At 46.8% G+C, this 17936-nt stretch overlaps 1 protein-coding gene across 2 annotated transcripts in view; it reads left to right on the top strand.

Moving 5' to 3' along the window:
* The first annotated feature begins 741 nt into the window (after positions 1 to 741).
* Positions 742 to 17936, top strand: part of SEC16B (SEC16 homolog B, endoplasmic reticulum export factor) — a 37261-nt gene continuing 20066 nt past the window's right edge. Inside the window, exons 1-13 of one of the 2 annotated variants that reach the window (XM_031435718.2) lie at positions 742 to 911; positions 1396 to 1485; positions 3003 to 3356; positions 4874 to 4986; positions 6096 to 6198; positions 6979 to 7087; positions 8291 to 8435; positions 9078 to 9229; positions 9607 to 9668; positions 11345 to 11480; positions 11965 to 12195; positions 14689 to 14786; positions 16965 to 17046. In XM_031435718.2, the coding sequence (XP_031291578.2) occupies positions 3061 to 3356; positions 4874 to 4986; positions 6096 to 6198; positions 6979 to 7087; positions 8291 to 8435; positions 9078 to 9229; positions 9607 to 9668; positions 11345 to 11480; positions 11965 to 12195; positions 14689 to 14786; positions 16965 to 17046 (1527 nt within the window). In that variant the 5' untranslated portion in view covers positions 742 to 911; positions 1396 to 1485; positions 3003 to 3060. The remainder of the gene's footprint in view (positions 912 to 1395; positions 1486 to 3002; positions 3357 to 4873; positions 4987 to 6095; positions 6199 to 6978; positions 7088 to 8290; positions 8436 to 9077; positions 9230 to 9606; positions 9669 to 11344; positions 11481 to 11964; positions 12196 to 14688; positions 14787 to 16964; positions 17047 to 17936) is intronic. The other variant, XM_031435719.2, reaches the window with a different exon arrangement.

The raw sequence follows: 17936 nt of genomic DNA, 5'->3' as shown, positions 1-17936 counted from the left end.
TTTCCGCAGCCGCTGCACCAATTTACATTCCCATCAACAGTGTACGAGGGTTCCCTCTTCTCCGTGTCCTCACCAACATTTGTTATTTGTTCTTTTTGATGATCGCTATTCTGGCAGGTGTGAGGTGGTATCTCATTGTGGTTGTGATTTGCATTTCCCTGGTGGTTAGTGATGTTGAGCATCTTTTCATGTGCCTCTTGGCCATCTGTATCTCCTCTTTGGAAAAATGTCTGTTCAGTTCTTCTGCCCATTTTTTAATTGGGTTGTTTTAAATGTAACTTTTGTATGCACTGAGTAACCAACAAATTCGTGTGACTCACTCGATTGCAATATTTGCTCTATGGTGGTGGTCTGGACAAACCAGTGATATGTCTGAGGTCCACCTGCAGTCCTCATAGTGACCCTCATAAGCTAAGTATTGTTATTCTCCTTTCAGCGAAGAAGCTGAGACTCGGACGAATTAAGCAATAGGGCCAGCCTGTGGCCCAGCCGTGAGTCACATAGTACAGAACGGGGTGCTCTTCTCAGCAGGCCAGGCTGCCTCAGGGCTTGCTGGATTTCCTCTCCCTCGGGTCTCTGTTCCTTGTTTGCTGTGGGGTTTTGGATGCTTTCGTATGGGAGTGAACCTGGCTCAGCCCACGACCAAGCAAACAGAAGCAGGAGCCTGGGACAGGGTTCTGAGCAAACACACCAAGCCAGGTCTGTCCGACGGAGGGAGCGGGGCCGTACTTTGCCCTCATGAATCAGCTCCCTGGGGGCCGGGCAGTTGCAAAGGTAGCTGACAGGCTGTGGGTCTGAGGGCCAGGTGGGTCTCGGTAGATGTGGCACCTGGACTTTGACAGTCTCCCAGAGGGGAGCAGACAGCCCTGGAGCGGCGCTGAGGGGAGGCGGGGAGCCAGGCGCCGGAGCAGGTTTGTGGGAGCGCGAGCTTCTGTCTTTCTCTTCGCTGTGCTTGCGGCGGCGTCAGATTAGGAAAGGCAAGAGTGCTCTTCCCGGGGCCAGGGAAGGTCATGTATGTGAGCGTGTAAGTGTGACTTGTCACAGCAGATGCAATGCCTTCACTTGGAGAATCTTCAGTGCTTTTCATCTGGGCTCCTTAATTGTAACCTGAGGTCTAACCTACTGGAGTTATATCTTCGCCACAAAAATCAACTGGAGTTGACTTTGGCGCAGAGACTGAACATTGTCTTTGCAGTGGGAGAAGGGCTGTCTGGGGACAGTATCTGGGGACAAGGTGGAAGAGGCTTTCTTCTTGCTGAGCTTCCTTGTGTCCCATTGGTATCAAGTTCCAAGGGCCTTCAGGAAAGATCCAGCTACCCTTTCACTGTGTCTGGGGCACTTGGTCTTTGCTGGGAGTTGCTGGAAAAGGGTCTCATTGTGCCTGGCTTTTTCCAGGAAGGGGGCTGATGCGGGAAGGAAGGTGCAGGTCGTCCTGAGCCGTGACTGCTCCTGAGGTGGAAGGCACTTCTGCGCCTTGCTCTTCGGGTATGTTCTGCTTACCGCTCTCAGCTCATTGCTGTGGACCCTGGCTCCACGGCCTTCGAGCAGAGTGACGTCTTGATTTCAACACACACCTTTGACCTTTTGTTCTGATATGCATTTTTATGTTGGGCTGGGAGTTTCAGGAGTGGGAGCAAGTTAACTGAAGTGGATCAGACTCTTTCGACCTAAAATGGTTCTCAGGGGAGGAGAGACACGGGGTCTGGCTGAGCTCTGCATTCTCCTAACACTAGAGAGCCGAGAACAGGAGTGAGGTCTGACATGTGCTTTTTCTTTGGAGGCAGCTGGATGCAGGTGCTGCTCTGCCATATGGGCAGAGAAGCTTGGAAGGTAACTTGTTCTCTGGAGCTGTTTCCCATTTTTGAAGAATAAGTGGGGAAAATCAGTTTAATGCTGGGGGAGACTTCCAGGTTTTAAGATCTCTGGCCAGGAAGATGACTGAGACATGGCTCTCTAGCTTGCCACGGAAGCAACCCCAAACTTGTGTCTCATCGGTTCCCCTGGGGAAGGGGTGGGCATGGCTGGATTATAGGGCCTAGTTCTTCTAAGACTTTAATTTAAAATTTCAGAAGAGATGTCTCTTGAGGTCACCTTTTAAAAAAAATTTTTTTTGGAGGAGGTAATTAGTATTACTTATTCATTTATTATTATTATTACTATTACTATTATTATTATTATTTTAAATCTTTTTTTGTGAGGGGGTGGTGGAGGTAATTGGGTTTATTTATTTATTTTAATGGAGGTACTGGGGATTGAACCCAGGACCTCCTGCATGTTAAGCATGCATTCTACTGCTGAGCTATACCCTCCCCTGACTTGAGGTCACTTTAAGCTTCTTTTTGTTTAGAAAATGCCTTCAGCTCCTCACACTACCCTAAGCTTTCTCTGATAACACTAATTACTATTTGTTGAACAATTACTATATGCCAGATGGTGTGTTGGGCACTTTCTGCAAGTTAGCTCTAACTTTGACAGTGACCTGCACCTAATCATTACGGTCCTCATTCTGTGGGCAAGGAAATGAAGACTTGAAACATTTAATTAGCTGACAGCTAAACAGCAGAGTTAGGATTTGAACTGTGGTCTAGCTCTGTCTAAGGTCCACTCTATTTCTATGACAACAAAGGGCCGCCGTAGTACGTGCTGAATAAACACTTGTGGTGGCACAAATGAGCAAACATTTATTTAATCGGAATATTCTGATACTGTTTTCATCTGTTACTGTTCTCTCTCTCCCATGCCTCCCACATCTATTGTTGCTCCAAATATACTTTTTAATTTTTACAGCAGCATCCATGTAATTATCTAGCCTGTTATTTATTTCAAGTATCTGCTTGGGATTTTTTCAGATATCTCTACATCAGCGCCCGTGTGGTTTGTTTCAGACAGAAGGTTATGAGGACCATAGGTGCTTCTTCCACAAAACCTAATCAACCATCAAATTCGGACATGGACCTAAAAATGATGATTCATTTATTTTTGTCTTTTTGTTTTGTCTGCAGGAGGATAAAATAATTACACAACTGACTCAAAATACGGGAGAAATTCAGAGGGTCAGGGATGGAACCTTGGGTTCCCCAGTGGCCGCCTCAGCCATGGGGGAGGCCGCCAGCACCATCAAAGGATCCAGACCGAGGGCTTAGGAGAGATGGATATTATCCGCCTGCTCCTCACTCTTGGCACAATGGAGAGAAGTTCCATCAAAGGCAAGATGTGGGCAGGAGCCCCCAGCCACAGCAGGACCCCAGGGCAGACCACCAGCAGCCGCGTTACGTGCCCAGGCCTGGGGAGTGGCGTCAGCCTGTGTCCAGGGTTACCTATTATGAAGGTGGTTATCCCAGTCAGTTGTACCCAAGGTATGGGCTCAGAGCTCGGAACTGACCCGACTCTCCTAAATGCCTGTGAGCAGATTGTTCTTTTCCTTCTCCTTTTACCTCTCCTCTTTTTTTTTCTTTTTTCCATCTCCGTCCTACTACACTGACTTAGCTAAACCCTTTCTTCTCCCAAATTGGATTTTGGTGACCAAAAATACAGTATTTTTCTCCTCTTTATCCACTAGGGGAGCTTCTTAAAGACGCATCACAGTGTGATTGGGTGTTGGGGGCAGGGGAGTGGGTAGAAAGAATGATGCAATTCAAGATAGCGGATGAGACCCTCTTACTGTGGGATCACAAAAGGCAATATTTGTAGACTACGGAAAAGTTTTTCTCATGAGTCCCAGTAAAAGGTTCCTTAGCATCTTTGGGTGACTCTGACCCAGGGTTAGCACCCAGAAGAGCCCTAGTGTCCAGAACAGTACCTATAGTGTAATCAGCACACAGAAAAAATATGCATTAAATGAAAGAATAGAAACTTAAAAAACAAACAAAACAACAAAAACCTCAGAGAAAGCAAATAGAAGCTTCTATACTCCAAATTCAGAATGAAGAGGTCTCAGTGAGGCCATTCTAGGAGAATCTAGAGTTCCTGCTCCTGGACTTAATATTTTATGAACTGTTCAAGCTGTCTGTCTTCTACTTTGATAGACAGGGGTGATCATTCCTGCCTCCAGAGTTAGGGTTGAAGTTATGACAACTATGGTAAAGAATTCTGCCCCTAGGGAATACTAAAGAATTACTAATTGATAAAAATATTAACAACATGACCCTTTTCGTTTTGTCCCTTTTTGTATTGTTGAATTCTGGAAGGAGGTTATTTTAAGAACAGAGGTGATAAAAGCAATCAGATTTAAGATGGCCCAACTTGACTTTTTAAACATTTTTAAAATTTGCGTTCTTTTTTATTGGAGTACAGTCATTTTACAATGTTGTGTCAGTTTCTGGTGTATAACATAATGTTTCAGTCATTCATATACATACATAGATTCATTTTCATATTCTTTTTCATTCTAGGTTACTACAAGATAGTGAATATAGCTCCCTGTGCCATACAGTATAAATTTGAACTTGACTTTTTCATCTCATTTCCGTCTGTAATATGCATGGGAATTACAGTGGCCTATTGGGTACTTACACAGTCATCTCGGGAAGAGGTTTCCTAAGATGGTATCAGGACAGTGTTTTCTCAGAAAATACCTTGTGCTGTTGGATGTATGTATTTGAGGACGAAGAGGGGTCACGGAGAAGGAGAATGAGATACTTGGCTATGGTTTTGCAATAAAAATCCCAGGCTTGTGCTGACACAAAGGTCCTAGTTCTACTCTGATTCTGGATTTTCTGGTTATAGGATCTAGAAGGAACTGTGGCTTTAGAGCAGATTCTAGATGGGGTCACAAGTCTGTCCTCTGAAGTCGTCTGGTTTGTCAAGTCCCCCACTGGTCTCTCTCTCTACCACACTTATCCTTGAGTGACGGGCCTTCTTGGTGGTTCTCTAGGCCAGGCATGGAGGATCTGTATCAGAGCTATCATTCCCCAGCCCTAAGGGAAGAATACGCCTATGGAAGTTATTACTACCTTGGACACCCGCAGCAGCTGCAGGAAGAAAGAGGTATGGAGTCATCTCCAAGCAGCCTTTAGGACAGTGCAGTCGGGCTGACAGACCAGAGGCCGACAGGGCCGTGCTCACAGCCTCACCCTGGGTCTCCTGCTCTGCCGAAGCTAGAGCCCCGCCCCCACCCACTTCTTTCTCAGCCGGATGGGGCCACTGTGGCTAGATGTCTTGAGGAGAAGAGATGGAGGTAGAAAGCAGTCATTTTTCTTTGTACATGTGGTTGACGGTACTGAAACTGTCATTACGTTACTAGTATTATGGATGGTTTGCACTTCATCCACGTTTTTCTTCTCCTCTTCATTATAGCCGAGATGATAGCCTCTGATAAAGTGACAGTGAAGTCAGTTCTTAACAGTGAAGTCACCAAGAGTGGGACTGGGCCGTAATGAGTCTAACCATCATTCACCCTGAAGGTGGCAGATACGCACAGAAAGGAATGTATACTTCATACCAGTAGTGAGGCTATCATGAGTATGTGCTAATGGCACTTCTGACCTGCCAGCAAAGAGAAAGCTGTTTCCACGTGGAAAACACACACAGGGCCCCTACTGTTGTACAATTGTATACAGCTGTGCTAATTTATTTAGAGGGGACTGAGAAGCAGCTTACAGACGTCCACTGTTAGCTTTCACTCATCATTTTTAGTCAATTTGGCAAATGCAGCCAGCCTTTTGTGTCCATGCATGGGTTCTGCATCTGCCAATTCAACCAACGGCGGATTGAAAATATTCGAAGAAAAAAAAATTCCAGGAAATTCCTAAAAACTGAATTTACTGCTGCAGGAAACTATTTATATAGTATCTACACTGAATTTACAACTATTTACACAGCATTTACATGATATTAGGCATTATAAGTTACCTAGAGATGATTTAAAGTAAATGGAGGATGTGCACAGGTTATGTGCCAACACTACACCATTGTATATAAGGGACTTGAACTTCCCCGGGTCCTGAAACCAATTCCCCCGTGGATACAGAGGGATGACTGAATGTTTTTATACCTGCTGTGCTCCAGTAACTCTGCTTTACAGATTGCTACTATTCTTCTGAACTTTCAGGAGTAGGAAGTGACCTGTCTTTATTTTGTTTTCTCTGAGGGTGCAGTGCCAAGGCAAGGGAGTCCTTACATCTGGCATGAAGATTATCGAGATCAAAAGTGCCTCAGTGAACATCATCGTGAAGACCAGAGTAGTGAGATCCAGTACCAGTAAGTGGGAAAGGAGAGACCAGTTCAACACGATTCTGCCAAACTCAGACTATCTTAGGCAAACCTTATGTCCTCTGGTGCTGGCTCCTCATCTTCGGAAGCCCATCTGCTTTTGTTCTGGCCTCAGGGATGTTGGGGGAGCCCAGGATGGCCCAGGCCAGCTGTTAACATGGACACTTGGAGGGAGGGAGTCTTAATTCCGAGACACAGCTCCCCAAACCCGCGTGAGTCCCCAGATCTGTGAGGTTACTTGAGATCCATCCTAAAATAGGGCCTGAATTCTATGTTGGCCTCAGAACAGATGTGGCCTCACAAAAGTTCTCATGATTGGGTCCTGCCTCGGGCTGGGGTGCCTGTCCTCTACCCACTCCTGTGCCCTGAGAATGGGCGATCCCCTGAGATACGACCAGCAGGGAAGAGCCTTTTGTGCTGGCACCTGTCCTGGTGCCCTGAAGTCTGGTGCCTTTGCCCTACTGGAACTCACCAACCCAACTGCTCTAATTTAAGTCCTTCCCGGATGTCAGGCTACAGAGACCGAGCCTTTTCTGCAGGGTTTGGGGCCACTTCTAGTAAATGTACTATGAACCCCAGGAGCGCCTGCTTTTCTGGTATTAATAGATCGAGGTGGTGAAATAGAGGACAAGGCTTTTCCCTGTGGCCCCCGGGGCCAACCTGACTCCTGCCCACGCTTTGCAGTAGAACATCCTCCAGCAGAGAGCAGCTCAGCCTTGCTGGCCTGCCCTGGACCCCTTCTCACCTGCTCCTGTCATTTTGCTGCAGATCTAAGAGTCGGAACCATTATAAAAACAGCCCTGCTTCCAACTCTGGACAGGAGAGGCCTGGGGACCTACTTCCGGGGAGTCTGCTAACTGGGGCCCAGAGAAACAAGGTAACCTGAGTGACGTGGGGCTGGCGGTCTGTGACAGCGCATCACAGCTGACACGCTCCTCAGTGGCAGGGCGGGCTGGTGCGGGTGGGGGTCCCCAGGGGCCAGCAGTCTGAGGGGTCCCGTTCCTCCCCTCTTGGCAGAGCCTCCTCTCCTACCTCCTCCTTTCCCTGCGTCCTGTTTCATTCTTTTGGGTCTGAGGCCCTGATCTGGCCTGTCTGCCTTCTTCGCCAAGTTGGCTGGATCAGGAGATGTCACCCAAGCCACTCTGGGGTGCCGGCAAAGAGGCCTCCAGTGGTCTGGCACTTTGGGGTACCCAGGAAGTGGGAAGTTGCTGGCATCTTTTAATTTAGGTCTGAAAGTCAGAACTCTAAAGCCTTCCTGACTCTTTCATCTCTCTCTTCTAAAATCTTACCGTGTGTACTTGCTAGGCTACAAAGTGGAACTCTTGAATTTTTAAAAATAAACTTTAACTTTTGCGATATTTTTAGTTCTATGGAAAAGTGGCAAAGATACTACGGAGACCAGCCCTTAATTTTTGACTTGTCTTGTATCAATTTTGTTTCCCTGATCAGATTGGTATGATTTAGGGGAACAGTTTCCTCTGATGCAGAACAGGGCAGGGTGCATACTATGACAAACGGTAACAACAACACAGTAACAGCAGCCGTACACCCATACAGCACTTTACAGTGTGCAGAGAGCTTTTGCATCCATTGTTTGCATCCACTATTTTACAGTTCTCCCAGGATGTAATGTTCCATGAAGTTCTTGTACACCTTTATCCCCAGGGAAAGCACTGAACCAGAGCATAGTATGTGCTCATCAAACAGCTGGTGAATGAATGGAAGTGTAAGTACATGAACTATATAGGGTAGGCATTATTGTCTGCTTTACAGATGACAGTACTGATCTGAGAGTCTAAGTTACTTGTTCAAGGTCATAGCCGCTAGGTATTGACAAAGCTGGGACTTGAATTCAGTGCCCCAGGCCCCAGGGCTAACACTCTTTCCAAGAGGCCATAACGAATCCTTTAGCAAACACTTATCAGTTGAATGATCCCCTCTTTTTGTTTCAACACACCCACATTTACTATATTTATTTGTAAGTTTGAATTTTGGTGCTTTGAAAGATAACTTGGGAGGACCATCTGTTTGAAGGTGCTTCTGATTCTTTCCATGCATTTTCGTTGTTTTTAATTTCCAGCCGTCACTGACCGAGGAGTCCAACCTTCTCCGGCAGCATGAGTCTGGTCTCAGCTCCAGCAGCTACGAGCTCAGTCAGTACATGGCAGATGCTCCTGAACTGTCTGACCCCATGGCTTCCTCAGCTTGGAGTCCAATTCAGGCTGGTGGGTGCTGAAGTCCTCAAAGGAGTTGGTTGAGTCTGGTGAGAAGAGGGCTGGGTGGCACATCTCTTGGAAGGTCACCTTTAGCTCTGTTTCCAAGAGCAGATTATTGTCTGCCTCATTTGTGTATGTAGGCCTCCTGGGCGGAGTGGCCAACCTTGGCTCCATTTCCCACCTTTTCCCTTGTTCTGGAGGTTGCATCATAGCTGATTCTTGGAAGGGAACACTGCCCCTAGCCATCATCAGGCTGGGAGAGGCGGAACTCAGAGGTCCTCTTAGGTCCTCAGAGGTGAAGAAAGTAGAGTCAGTTTGGTAAAGCCAAGGCAGGTCACAAAGGTCTGGATGTAGGAGACTTGCCATGATTACTGGAGCTACAAGAGCTGAAGTCCCTGGCTTGTCACCATCACTGAGGGGCTGGGCCTGGTGCATTATCCTTTGGAGCAAACCATCAAATCCTTGCATTAAATTCTGACATATTCTCATAGTCTCAAGTCAGACTTGAAGTGTGGCCTTCTAATTATGTAGCCCACACAGAATCTTATCTTGGTCCCAGGTGGAATTTGGAAACATATGTGTCTGTGGAGTATTTCTAAAGTAAAGCAGTGGTGGTAATGCTAACAGTGTCTACCTGTGTCTGTTGGTCAGAGGACATCTCAGCAGCTGGTCCCAAGGCACCCATGAAGTTCTATGTCCCTCACGTGCCTGTGAGTTTTGGACCAGGAGGTCAGCTGGTGTGTGTGGGTCCCAGTTCCCCCAGTGATGGACAAACAGCCCTGGTTGAACTGCACAGCGTGGAGGTAAGCAAGATTTTGTGTCCCTGGTATGCCAGCATGCCACTCCCTGCTTCCCTTTGCATAAGCCTGGGCATCTCTAGAAATAGGGTGCTCTTGTGGGGGACTGGGCCATCCATCTTGTGGAGTGTCTGTGTTTGTGTGTGTGTATAAAGGAATGGGTGGGGCTCTTCTCTGAAAGAAGTAATGCTAGACTTATGTTCCCTGAGATGCTGTAAGTTCATATTCAGCAACTGGAGAACTGATTTTGTCCATCTGCTTTCTCCACAAGGCACCGAGCCCTATCCCAGGACCACGGCTCTGGGTTCTGATCCCGGACTTGGCTGAAAGGGCCATTGGGTGAACAGAGTCTTGAAGACCAAACTTGATTTTTTTTGTTCCAGGTTATCCTTAATGATTTTGAGGAACAAGAAGAGATGAGGACTTTCTCAGGACCCCTGATTAGGTAAATTACCCTAAGAGCTGCCACATCAGGGCTTTTGGAACCTACCACATCTTCCCGCCCAGCTCAGCATTTTGGGGATTTGTTCTTGGCTTCCTTGAAAGAAAATGTCTGTCCCCGTCAGAGTGGAATCTCTGTGTTACAGGATGGAGGCAAATGTGGCCCGAGCTATTCTGACAAGCAATTTGAGGGTTGAAAGCAGAAAGAAAAATTAACTTAAAGGTTTAAAAATCTGAAATCAGTTCTGTTTTACAAAGGCTACGTGGTAGGAGGTTTTAGCATGCTGTGTACTAACAGTCCTTAAGCCGCTAGAACAGGGGCGCACAGCCTGGGAGATCATAGGCAAGTGGATCACATAAAAAAATTTTTCTGGGGAGCTAAGTAACACGGTCAGCATTTGAGTTACCGGACAGAGTGCAGATCTGCCCTCTGCAGGACTGAGCTGGAACTGCTTTTACATTCCGAGTCCTGCTTCTGATAAAACATTCAGGACGCTCTTTGCTGAGCAGTGGAGTCCTGGTGGTGTCAGAGGATCTGGGTTCTAGGCCAGGACAACCTACTAACTAGAGCTACCATGGTAGACAGGTTAGTTAGTCCTCTCTGAGCCTCAGTTTTCCCTTTAAAAACGAAGTAACCCTGGCTGTGCTACTCCAGTGACGGCTGCGAGACTCAAGAGAGAGAATGCACACTGAAGTCCTCTCAGTCTCATCACTGCTATATAAAGGTGTTCTTACCTGAAGCTTCCCCCTCCAAGAAAACCCTACAGTATTTTGACAGTGCTTTCAAGTAAAAATGAGTGCTGTCTCGATTTCTGAGACACAGGTAGGTATATAGATGTAAGGCAGAGCACTGGGTTGGGTGTTTGGACATGAGGTTACTGGTCCCAGTCTGACTGATTTTATTGGATGAGCTCAAGAAAATAATGATTCCTGTTCACTGGGCAATTATACATGCTACACAACTGGCTAATTCATTTTTGTATGGGGGTAATTTTTAATTTCTATTTAAAAATACTTATCTATCTACATTGTCTTTTTTTGTTTGTTTATTTTTGCAGGGGAAGGTAATTAGGTTGATTTTTATTTATTTTTGATGGAGGTCGTGGGGATTGAACCCAGGATGCACTCTACCACTGAGCTATACCCTCCCACCGAAGTAGATTTTTAAAAAATTACCCCTGTGTTAGGGGAAAGAGCAGAGGCTCAGAGGAGATAAAAAACTTACGTAAGCTGAAATTCATCAAACTGTACACCTGAAATAAAAGTAGTTTACTGTACAGGAACCATACCACAATAAAGGTGTTTAAAAAAAACCAAAAAAAATAAAGCCTACAAACATATTTCATTGAGAAAAAAAAAACTTATGTAAGCTGAGGAGTGGCAGGCTAGATTTAAACCCAGGGATGTCTGACCAAAGTCTGCGTGCTCTCTTACCTGCTACCCTGACAGTCATTTCAAGTCTCTGAGCCTCAGTTTCCTCCTCTGTAAAATGGAGAAGGAGGACCAGAGAATCTCTGTTCTGCAAGGAAACTATCCTGTAGTTACAGCCTCACTACGCCCGTCCTCAGCTCCAGCCCAGGCAGCAGCCTCGCAGGGTAGGAGGAGCCTGCGGTCCTACAGGGAGGTGGGGGGGGGGAGGGGTCTGCCCCTCATTCTTTGCTCCCTGAAATCTCTCCCTAGGGAAGATGTACACAAGGTGGACATCATGACATTTTGCCAGCAGAAAGCAGCGCAGAGCCGCAAGTCCGAGACACCGGGGAGCAGAGACTCCGCTCTACTGTGGCAGCTGTTGGTTCTCCTCTGTCGGCAGAACGGGGTCAGTATTACCGCTCGGGTGGATGGGCAGGTGCAGGCTGGCTTGGAATTTAAGCCTTCCTGGACGGAGAAGATACGGTTTATGGCAAAATTATAAAAGGTAACATGAAAGAAGCAACACATGGCCCCAAGGGGAGATACTGCTCAGACGACACCACAGTTTTCTAAGCCTAACCTTTGCCCTGCCCTCCTCCGCTGGTCTGGGGTTGCCGCCCAGCTCTTGGGTTACTGCGCCAGGCAGACAGTACACCTGTGGGAGTGTGCATATTTCTGGTCATCTTCACGGCTCCCGACAGAAAGAAAATAACCCTGAGAGTGAAGCTGAAGTTTGAAATACAATAATACAAGAAGGGGCTGTCTTGCGTTTGCATGTCGGCCTCCCGCCTGGAGAAGGCTGGTGCCCCGGTGCCTTCCTTCTGCAGCCTGGGCTGCCGGCGTGAGGACGGTGAGGACTCTGCGTCAGGACGGCCCCCTCTGCCTTGCAGTCCATGGCGGGGTCCGACATTGCGGAGCTGCTGATGCAAGACTGCAGGAAGCTGGAGAAGTACCGGAGGCAGCCGCCCGTGGCCAACCTCATCAGCCTGACGGACGAGGACAGGCCGGTGCTGAGCTCGGGCCCCCGGAACCTGCTCACCGGGGAGATTCCCCCAAGCGTGGAGACGCCTGCGCAGATCGTGGAGAAATTCACCAAGCTGCTCTACTACGGAAGGAAGAAGGCAAGTGCGGCCCCGCCTCGGGCTTAAAAAAGTACCCACCGCCCCAGCCACTCTCCTCTCCCCCAGCTGTGACAGTCATTTTACAGCCCCTAAGATGTTCAGAGAGGTACAAAGGAAAAAAATTAAAACACCTATAGTCTTACCATTAAAAGATAACACCCATTTACATTTTTAAACATTTTTTATTGATTTATAGTCATTTTACAATGTTGTGTCAAATTCCAGTGTGCAGCGCAATTTTTCATACATGGACATATACACACTCATTGTCACATTTTTTTCTCTGTGAAGTACCATAACATTTTGTGTATATTTCCCTGTGCTATACAGTATAATCTTGTTTTCATTTACATTTTGATTTATTTACTTCTAGTATTTTCCATGCCTGTATGCTAAAAATCAGATTATATGGTAACTCTATTTTTAGTTTTTTAAGGACTCTCCATACTGTTCTCCACAGTGGCTGCACCAAATTACATTCCCACCAACAGTGCAGGAGGGTTCCCTGTTCTCCACACCTTCTCCAGCATTTATTCACCTGAAACTAACGCAACATTGGAAATCAACTATACTTCAATAAAAAAGTTAAATTATATACACAATTATTTCTTTTTTTTCCCACTCAAGATTATATGGTGAAATATTCTCATGACATTAAAATACACCATTTAAAAATGGACTATATTCCATTATTTAAGCATATCATGTTTTATTTAACCAATTCACTGCTGTTGAATATGTAGACTATTTACAATTTTGTCACCCGTTATAAATTCTACAAGTTGAACATCTTGTTATAAAAATCTTTGGCTGATCTTTTTATTGTTTGTTAGGATAGATTCCTAGAAGTGGAACCACTGGGTTAAAGGGTAGGCACTTTTAAAAAGTTCTTCACATATACACTAATATTAGTTTCCAGAAAGTTTGTTTACAAATGGTACCCCCATCATATCTAAAATATACCTACCAATACTGAATACTTTAATTCCATAGATGAAGTGATGCCTTGTTTATTTGTGGTATGTAAATTAGACTATTTTAATTTTTATATTATATATTAAAAATTTTAAGTTGAGGTATATTTGACAAATAAAACTATACGATACTTAAAGTGTACAATATGATGATTTGAGACACTTACACTTTGTGAAAGGGTTTCCTCCATCACCTCACATCAGCTATTATTTTATGCCTTGTTTAATTTTGAAGTTGAACTCACATTTTACAAAAGTCTTAGACTCAGTCCTCCATGGCCTCTTCCCCATCTGGCTGGAAGGAGGATGACATCCGGAAACCTTGGGGGCTCGATGTTGGAGACGGTGGAGGCTCACACAGTTGAGTCCCTGAATTGCCACACGGAGGAGGGCTGCCCCGGACTCTGTTCCCCTGCCCAGTGCTCTCCCATGACTAGAAGGGGGGCTGCTCTTTTGTTGAGCCAGCATACATAGCAGTTAACCTACCCTCCTAATACTGTAATTAATTGCTTACTAACCATCAAGTGCTTGTTAACTATCAACTTCATATGCCAAATTAATGACACCATGAACTTGGTGACATGGGTTGGAAGACGCAAATTTTAAAACATACACACACACACACACACGTTCACCTCTTCATTTAATTTTCAGAACTGTTGAGTAAGGGCTTGATATGTGAGGTTTTGGCATGGTATTAATTTCCTTGGTGCCCCCAAATAATGTGATTTTTGGACAGGAAATCACTAATGAGGTATTTCCACCTCCAAATGAAAATTGATTTGATTATCCCAATATGTTTCATGATATCTTATTTAAAGAGAGAATAAATTTAAACAATCCCAGGAAATTCAGCCTCACATCCAGGACAAGTAAAAACGACATAAAGATTGCTCTTTTGGCGGGGGGCGGGGGGGGGGGGAAGACTGCTCTTTTCGTATGTTCTATGGGCCAGACCCGGAAGCTGCATACATCACTTCCGTTCCCATCTGACGGCCTAGCACTCAGCCACATCTAGGTGCCATGGGGGTAGGAAATGCTGCCCACTTCTTGGCCCAGGAAGGAGAGCATGGATTTGGGTGAGGAACTGCCATAATTGTTAATAAAGAAACTGTTCCTCTATCGTGCCTCCACGAACACCATCTTGGACTCGTCTTTTGGGACTCGAGCCTTGGGGTGAGATGCTTCTCTCAATTTTGGTGCTTAGCTTCCTGAAAGCATTGTGTGACTTCTGCCAAGGAGAAAAAGCTAACTGGAAACAATGTTTGAGGGGAGCTAATGAAATTGCATAATGGATTTTGATCAAGTGAAGGCTGGAGAAAGGGAGAACTGAGAGAAATACATGCCAGTGAAAGCCATTCCCCAAGTCTTCCTTTTTCATACTCACATGAGAGGCTCTGCCAGTCTTCTGGAAGCCCAGCCTCCTCTGCTCAGGGGGCAGCAGTACCTAAGCACAGTCGTTTGTTGTTGGTAGAGGAAGGGGGTCAGGCGGCACTGAAGGCGATGTTTGTGTTTTCAGGAAGCCTTGGAGTGGGCCATGAAGAACCATTTGTGGGGCCATGCTTTGTTCCTGTCCAGCAAGATGGACCCAAGGACCTACAGCTGGGTCATGAGTAGGTAAGCTGGGGAGACCAATGGAGCCGAGAGGCCTCCCCTCCAAAGATGGGGGTGAGGGTGGGGAGAAAATTCAAGGTGCACGGAGAAGCCCTACATTTCAATTCTAAGCTGGACATGGCATTTCTCTTTTTCAGATTCTTATAACCCAGGCACAGACACATTCTTCCTAGTTGTTAAGTTGAATACAACATTTTAGTAATGTTTCCCAGGGTCAGAGTTTCCAAAAATTAAGTAGGTTTCTACATGGCAGTAGACTTTCCTCTTTGGAGGGTCTGTTCTAGAGAGTTCCATTGGTGAGGGGACAGGCGATCACTCAGCGTTAACTGACAGAGCTTTAGGACTGAGAGTTAGTGACTGTCTGCTGCTCAGTCCCGCAGTGGGGATGTGGGTGTGGAGAAGTGGGTAGGGATTCAGGGTACCAGGAACGTGAGCTGTGGTAGGGAAGGGGTTTATAGGGCTGGGGAATAGATCGAGATGTCTTCATCTAATGGGAGACGTCAAGACTGAAGGGCTGTGTTCAGTCATAAATGATGCCAGCACATTGTGATCCGGGTCCAGGGGGGACCAGGCAGAATGCCCAAACCAAGGCGAGATAGGGATGGAGGTGTGAGTACATAGCCAGGAGTGCAGAACAAGGGCAATGAAACAGCCAAACAGAATCAGAATTAAATGGAGGTGGTGGGGGCAGGGGGCGCTGGAGTCAGTCCTTTTGGCTGAATCTAGCATCCATGGCTTGTCAGGGACAGACGTGTGGCGGGGTGGAGTAGGGCAGGGGACCCTCCTATAAGGAGCAGGCTTGGGTCAGACAGCAAGAAGGATACTTATCTTCTCATGTTGGTTAAAGCCGTGAAACTACCCTCTCAACTTCTCTTATATTTAATTAGTTGATTAATTAATTTTAAAATGTCGGCTCTGTATTTATTGATTTTTTTTTAATGGAGGTACTGGGGATTGAACCTCGGACCTTGTGCGTGCTAAGCATATGCTCTACCACTGAGCCACACCCACCCCCTCCTCAACTTCTCTTAAATTTAAATTGGCTGTAAGTCCTGTTGGGCAGAGTTGATAAGAAGGTGATCACCCCCACTTTAAGTTCGGTCTGTGGAGCTAACCTGGGAGCCCGTTCTTCATGATGGCCTCAGCCAAGTCTCTGTATTACTCTGACCCTCGGTTGTCCCAGGGACTAGTAATTCCACCTCGTACTTCAAGACGTTCAGAGTGAGCAGCACTGAACGTCTGTTGGAAGAAGCACTCTGAGCCCTGAAGGAAGGGTGCTGCTCAGTCAGCGATGTGGGCGGGGACGGTGGCAGACACAGCTCAGTGGTAGCCTGTGCACCTAGGATGCACGAGGTCCTGGGTTCAATCCGAAGTCCTTCCATTCAAATAAAAAAAAATCAAAGATGATGCTCCGAGGGGTGATTTTCCCTTCGGTTTTGGAAAGGAAAATCTTCACATTGTAGCATACATCTCCACTCCAGATTTTTGCCCTGGGCCATTGGTATTTGATGGAGCCCAGTGAATCGTGAAAAATATCCCTTACTGAGTGGGCTTAAATCTCAAATCAGCCATAGAGCTCATTATATCCTTGTTAAGCAGATCCCACGGATTGTCATCAGCAGGATCATTTCTGGTCTCTGTTCTCCGCCTCTTTGGTCACTGAAATGACTATTTAGTGCTAGTGAGTAAAAGCACTGCAGACGCAGGCTAGCGATGAGCCCGAGAACCAGCACCAAGGGCTGAGGGCTGAGGGCTGAGGGCTGAGGGCTGAGGGCTTGACTTGGAGGAGGGCTGCCGTAGGGGTGGCGGGCAGCAGTGGAGGGCGGCCAGGGGCGGGGGAGTGGCCCACGGAGAAGAGGCTCAGGTTAACCTTGTGCCTGGGTCATCTCTGCGATGACCGCGATGACCGAAGGCCAGCAGAGATGGTTACTCGGGAGTCAGGGTGTCAGTGCCCAAGCGCGGAGGATCTCCCCCATCAGTGAGCTCTACTTGGGCCGTGTGGTGGAGTGGAGATCGGAAAGTGGGAGGAGGTAGCAGAGGCACAACCGAACAGCAAAGAGAAACTCAGGATCCTGGAGAAGCCGCTGCAGTCCAGTAGGCATGACGGGGCTTGTGCCCAGCAGGCATCGGATAGCAGGCTCTCCTGGCGGGGTACCCACTGATGGTCCCCTCTCTCTGCAGCTTCACCAGCACGCTGGCGCTCAACGACCCCCTGCAGACGCTGTTCCAGCTCATGTCGGGGCGGATCCCACAGGCAGCCACGGTACCCTTCTCGACAGGACCCCGCCAACACCCCAGCATCCTGAGGGTTTAGGGGGTGGGGACTGCTCAGAAGTGAGGTGATGGCTTTAGAGATGAAAAAGAAACAGTAACTGTTCCTGAATCACCTCCCATGTGTCTGGCCTTGTGCTAAACACTGTGATGCACATCATTTCATTTAATGCATGGAGCTAGGAATTATTATCCCTGTTTTGCAGATGTGAAAACTGAGATGCAAAGATGGAAAATGAGGGGGGAGAGGGTATAACTCAGTGGTAGAGTGTGTGCTTAGCATGCACGAGGTCCTAGGTTCAATCCCCAGTACCTCCATTAAATAAATAAGCAAATAAGTAAGCCTAATTACCTACCCCCCCAAACAAAACAAAACAAAAATAAATAAAATTAAATATTAAAAAAAAAAAAAGATGGCCAGTGACCCAAGATCACGGAGCTAGGAGTAGGGGAGTCAGGATCAGCCAGGGTCTGTCTGATTCCAAAGACCTTGCCCTTCCCGCAATCCCATGGCTGCCTGCTGTGTCTCCAATAGTGAGAGACCGCGTCCATGCTTCCCGCAGCCAGGCTTCCTTTCTTCCCAGCACTGCACGTCCACCCTTCAAAGCTTGGACACGTTCGCTTTTACATGTCAGCAGAGTGCTGTGTGGCTCCGGAGAGGTCTGAGGCCAGCTCACTAGTTTTCCTGTAACAAGAGACTTGATCTTTTTGTCCCAAGACACCCCTTACTCATCTTTGAAGTCCAGGAATTTACTAGGATGTATCTTGGTGTTGTCCGTGTGGGTGAGTTTTTCCCTTGGGGTACAGTATACTTACTCTTTTAACATGTGCATCTTACAGTTCAGGGATGTTTTCTTGAATTATATCCTTAAGTAATTGCTT

Source organism: Camelus dromedarius, chromosome 23 (assembly GCF_036321535.1).
Source record: "Camelus dromedarius isolate mCamDro1 chromosome 23, mCamDro1.pat, whole genome shotgun sequence".
Lineage (NCBI taxonomy): Eukaryota > Metazoa > Chordata > Mammalia > Artiodactyla > Camelidae > Camelus > Camelus dromedarius.
Note: the sequence above shows the minus strand (reverse complement) of the source record. Positions and strands in the feature narration are given on the sequence as shown.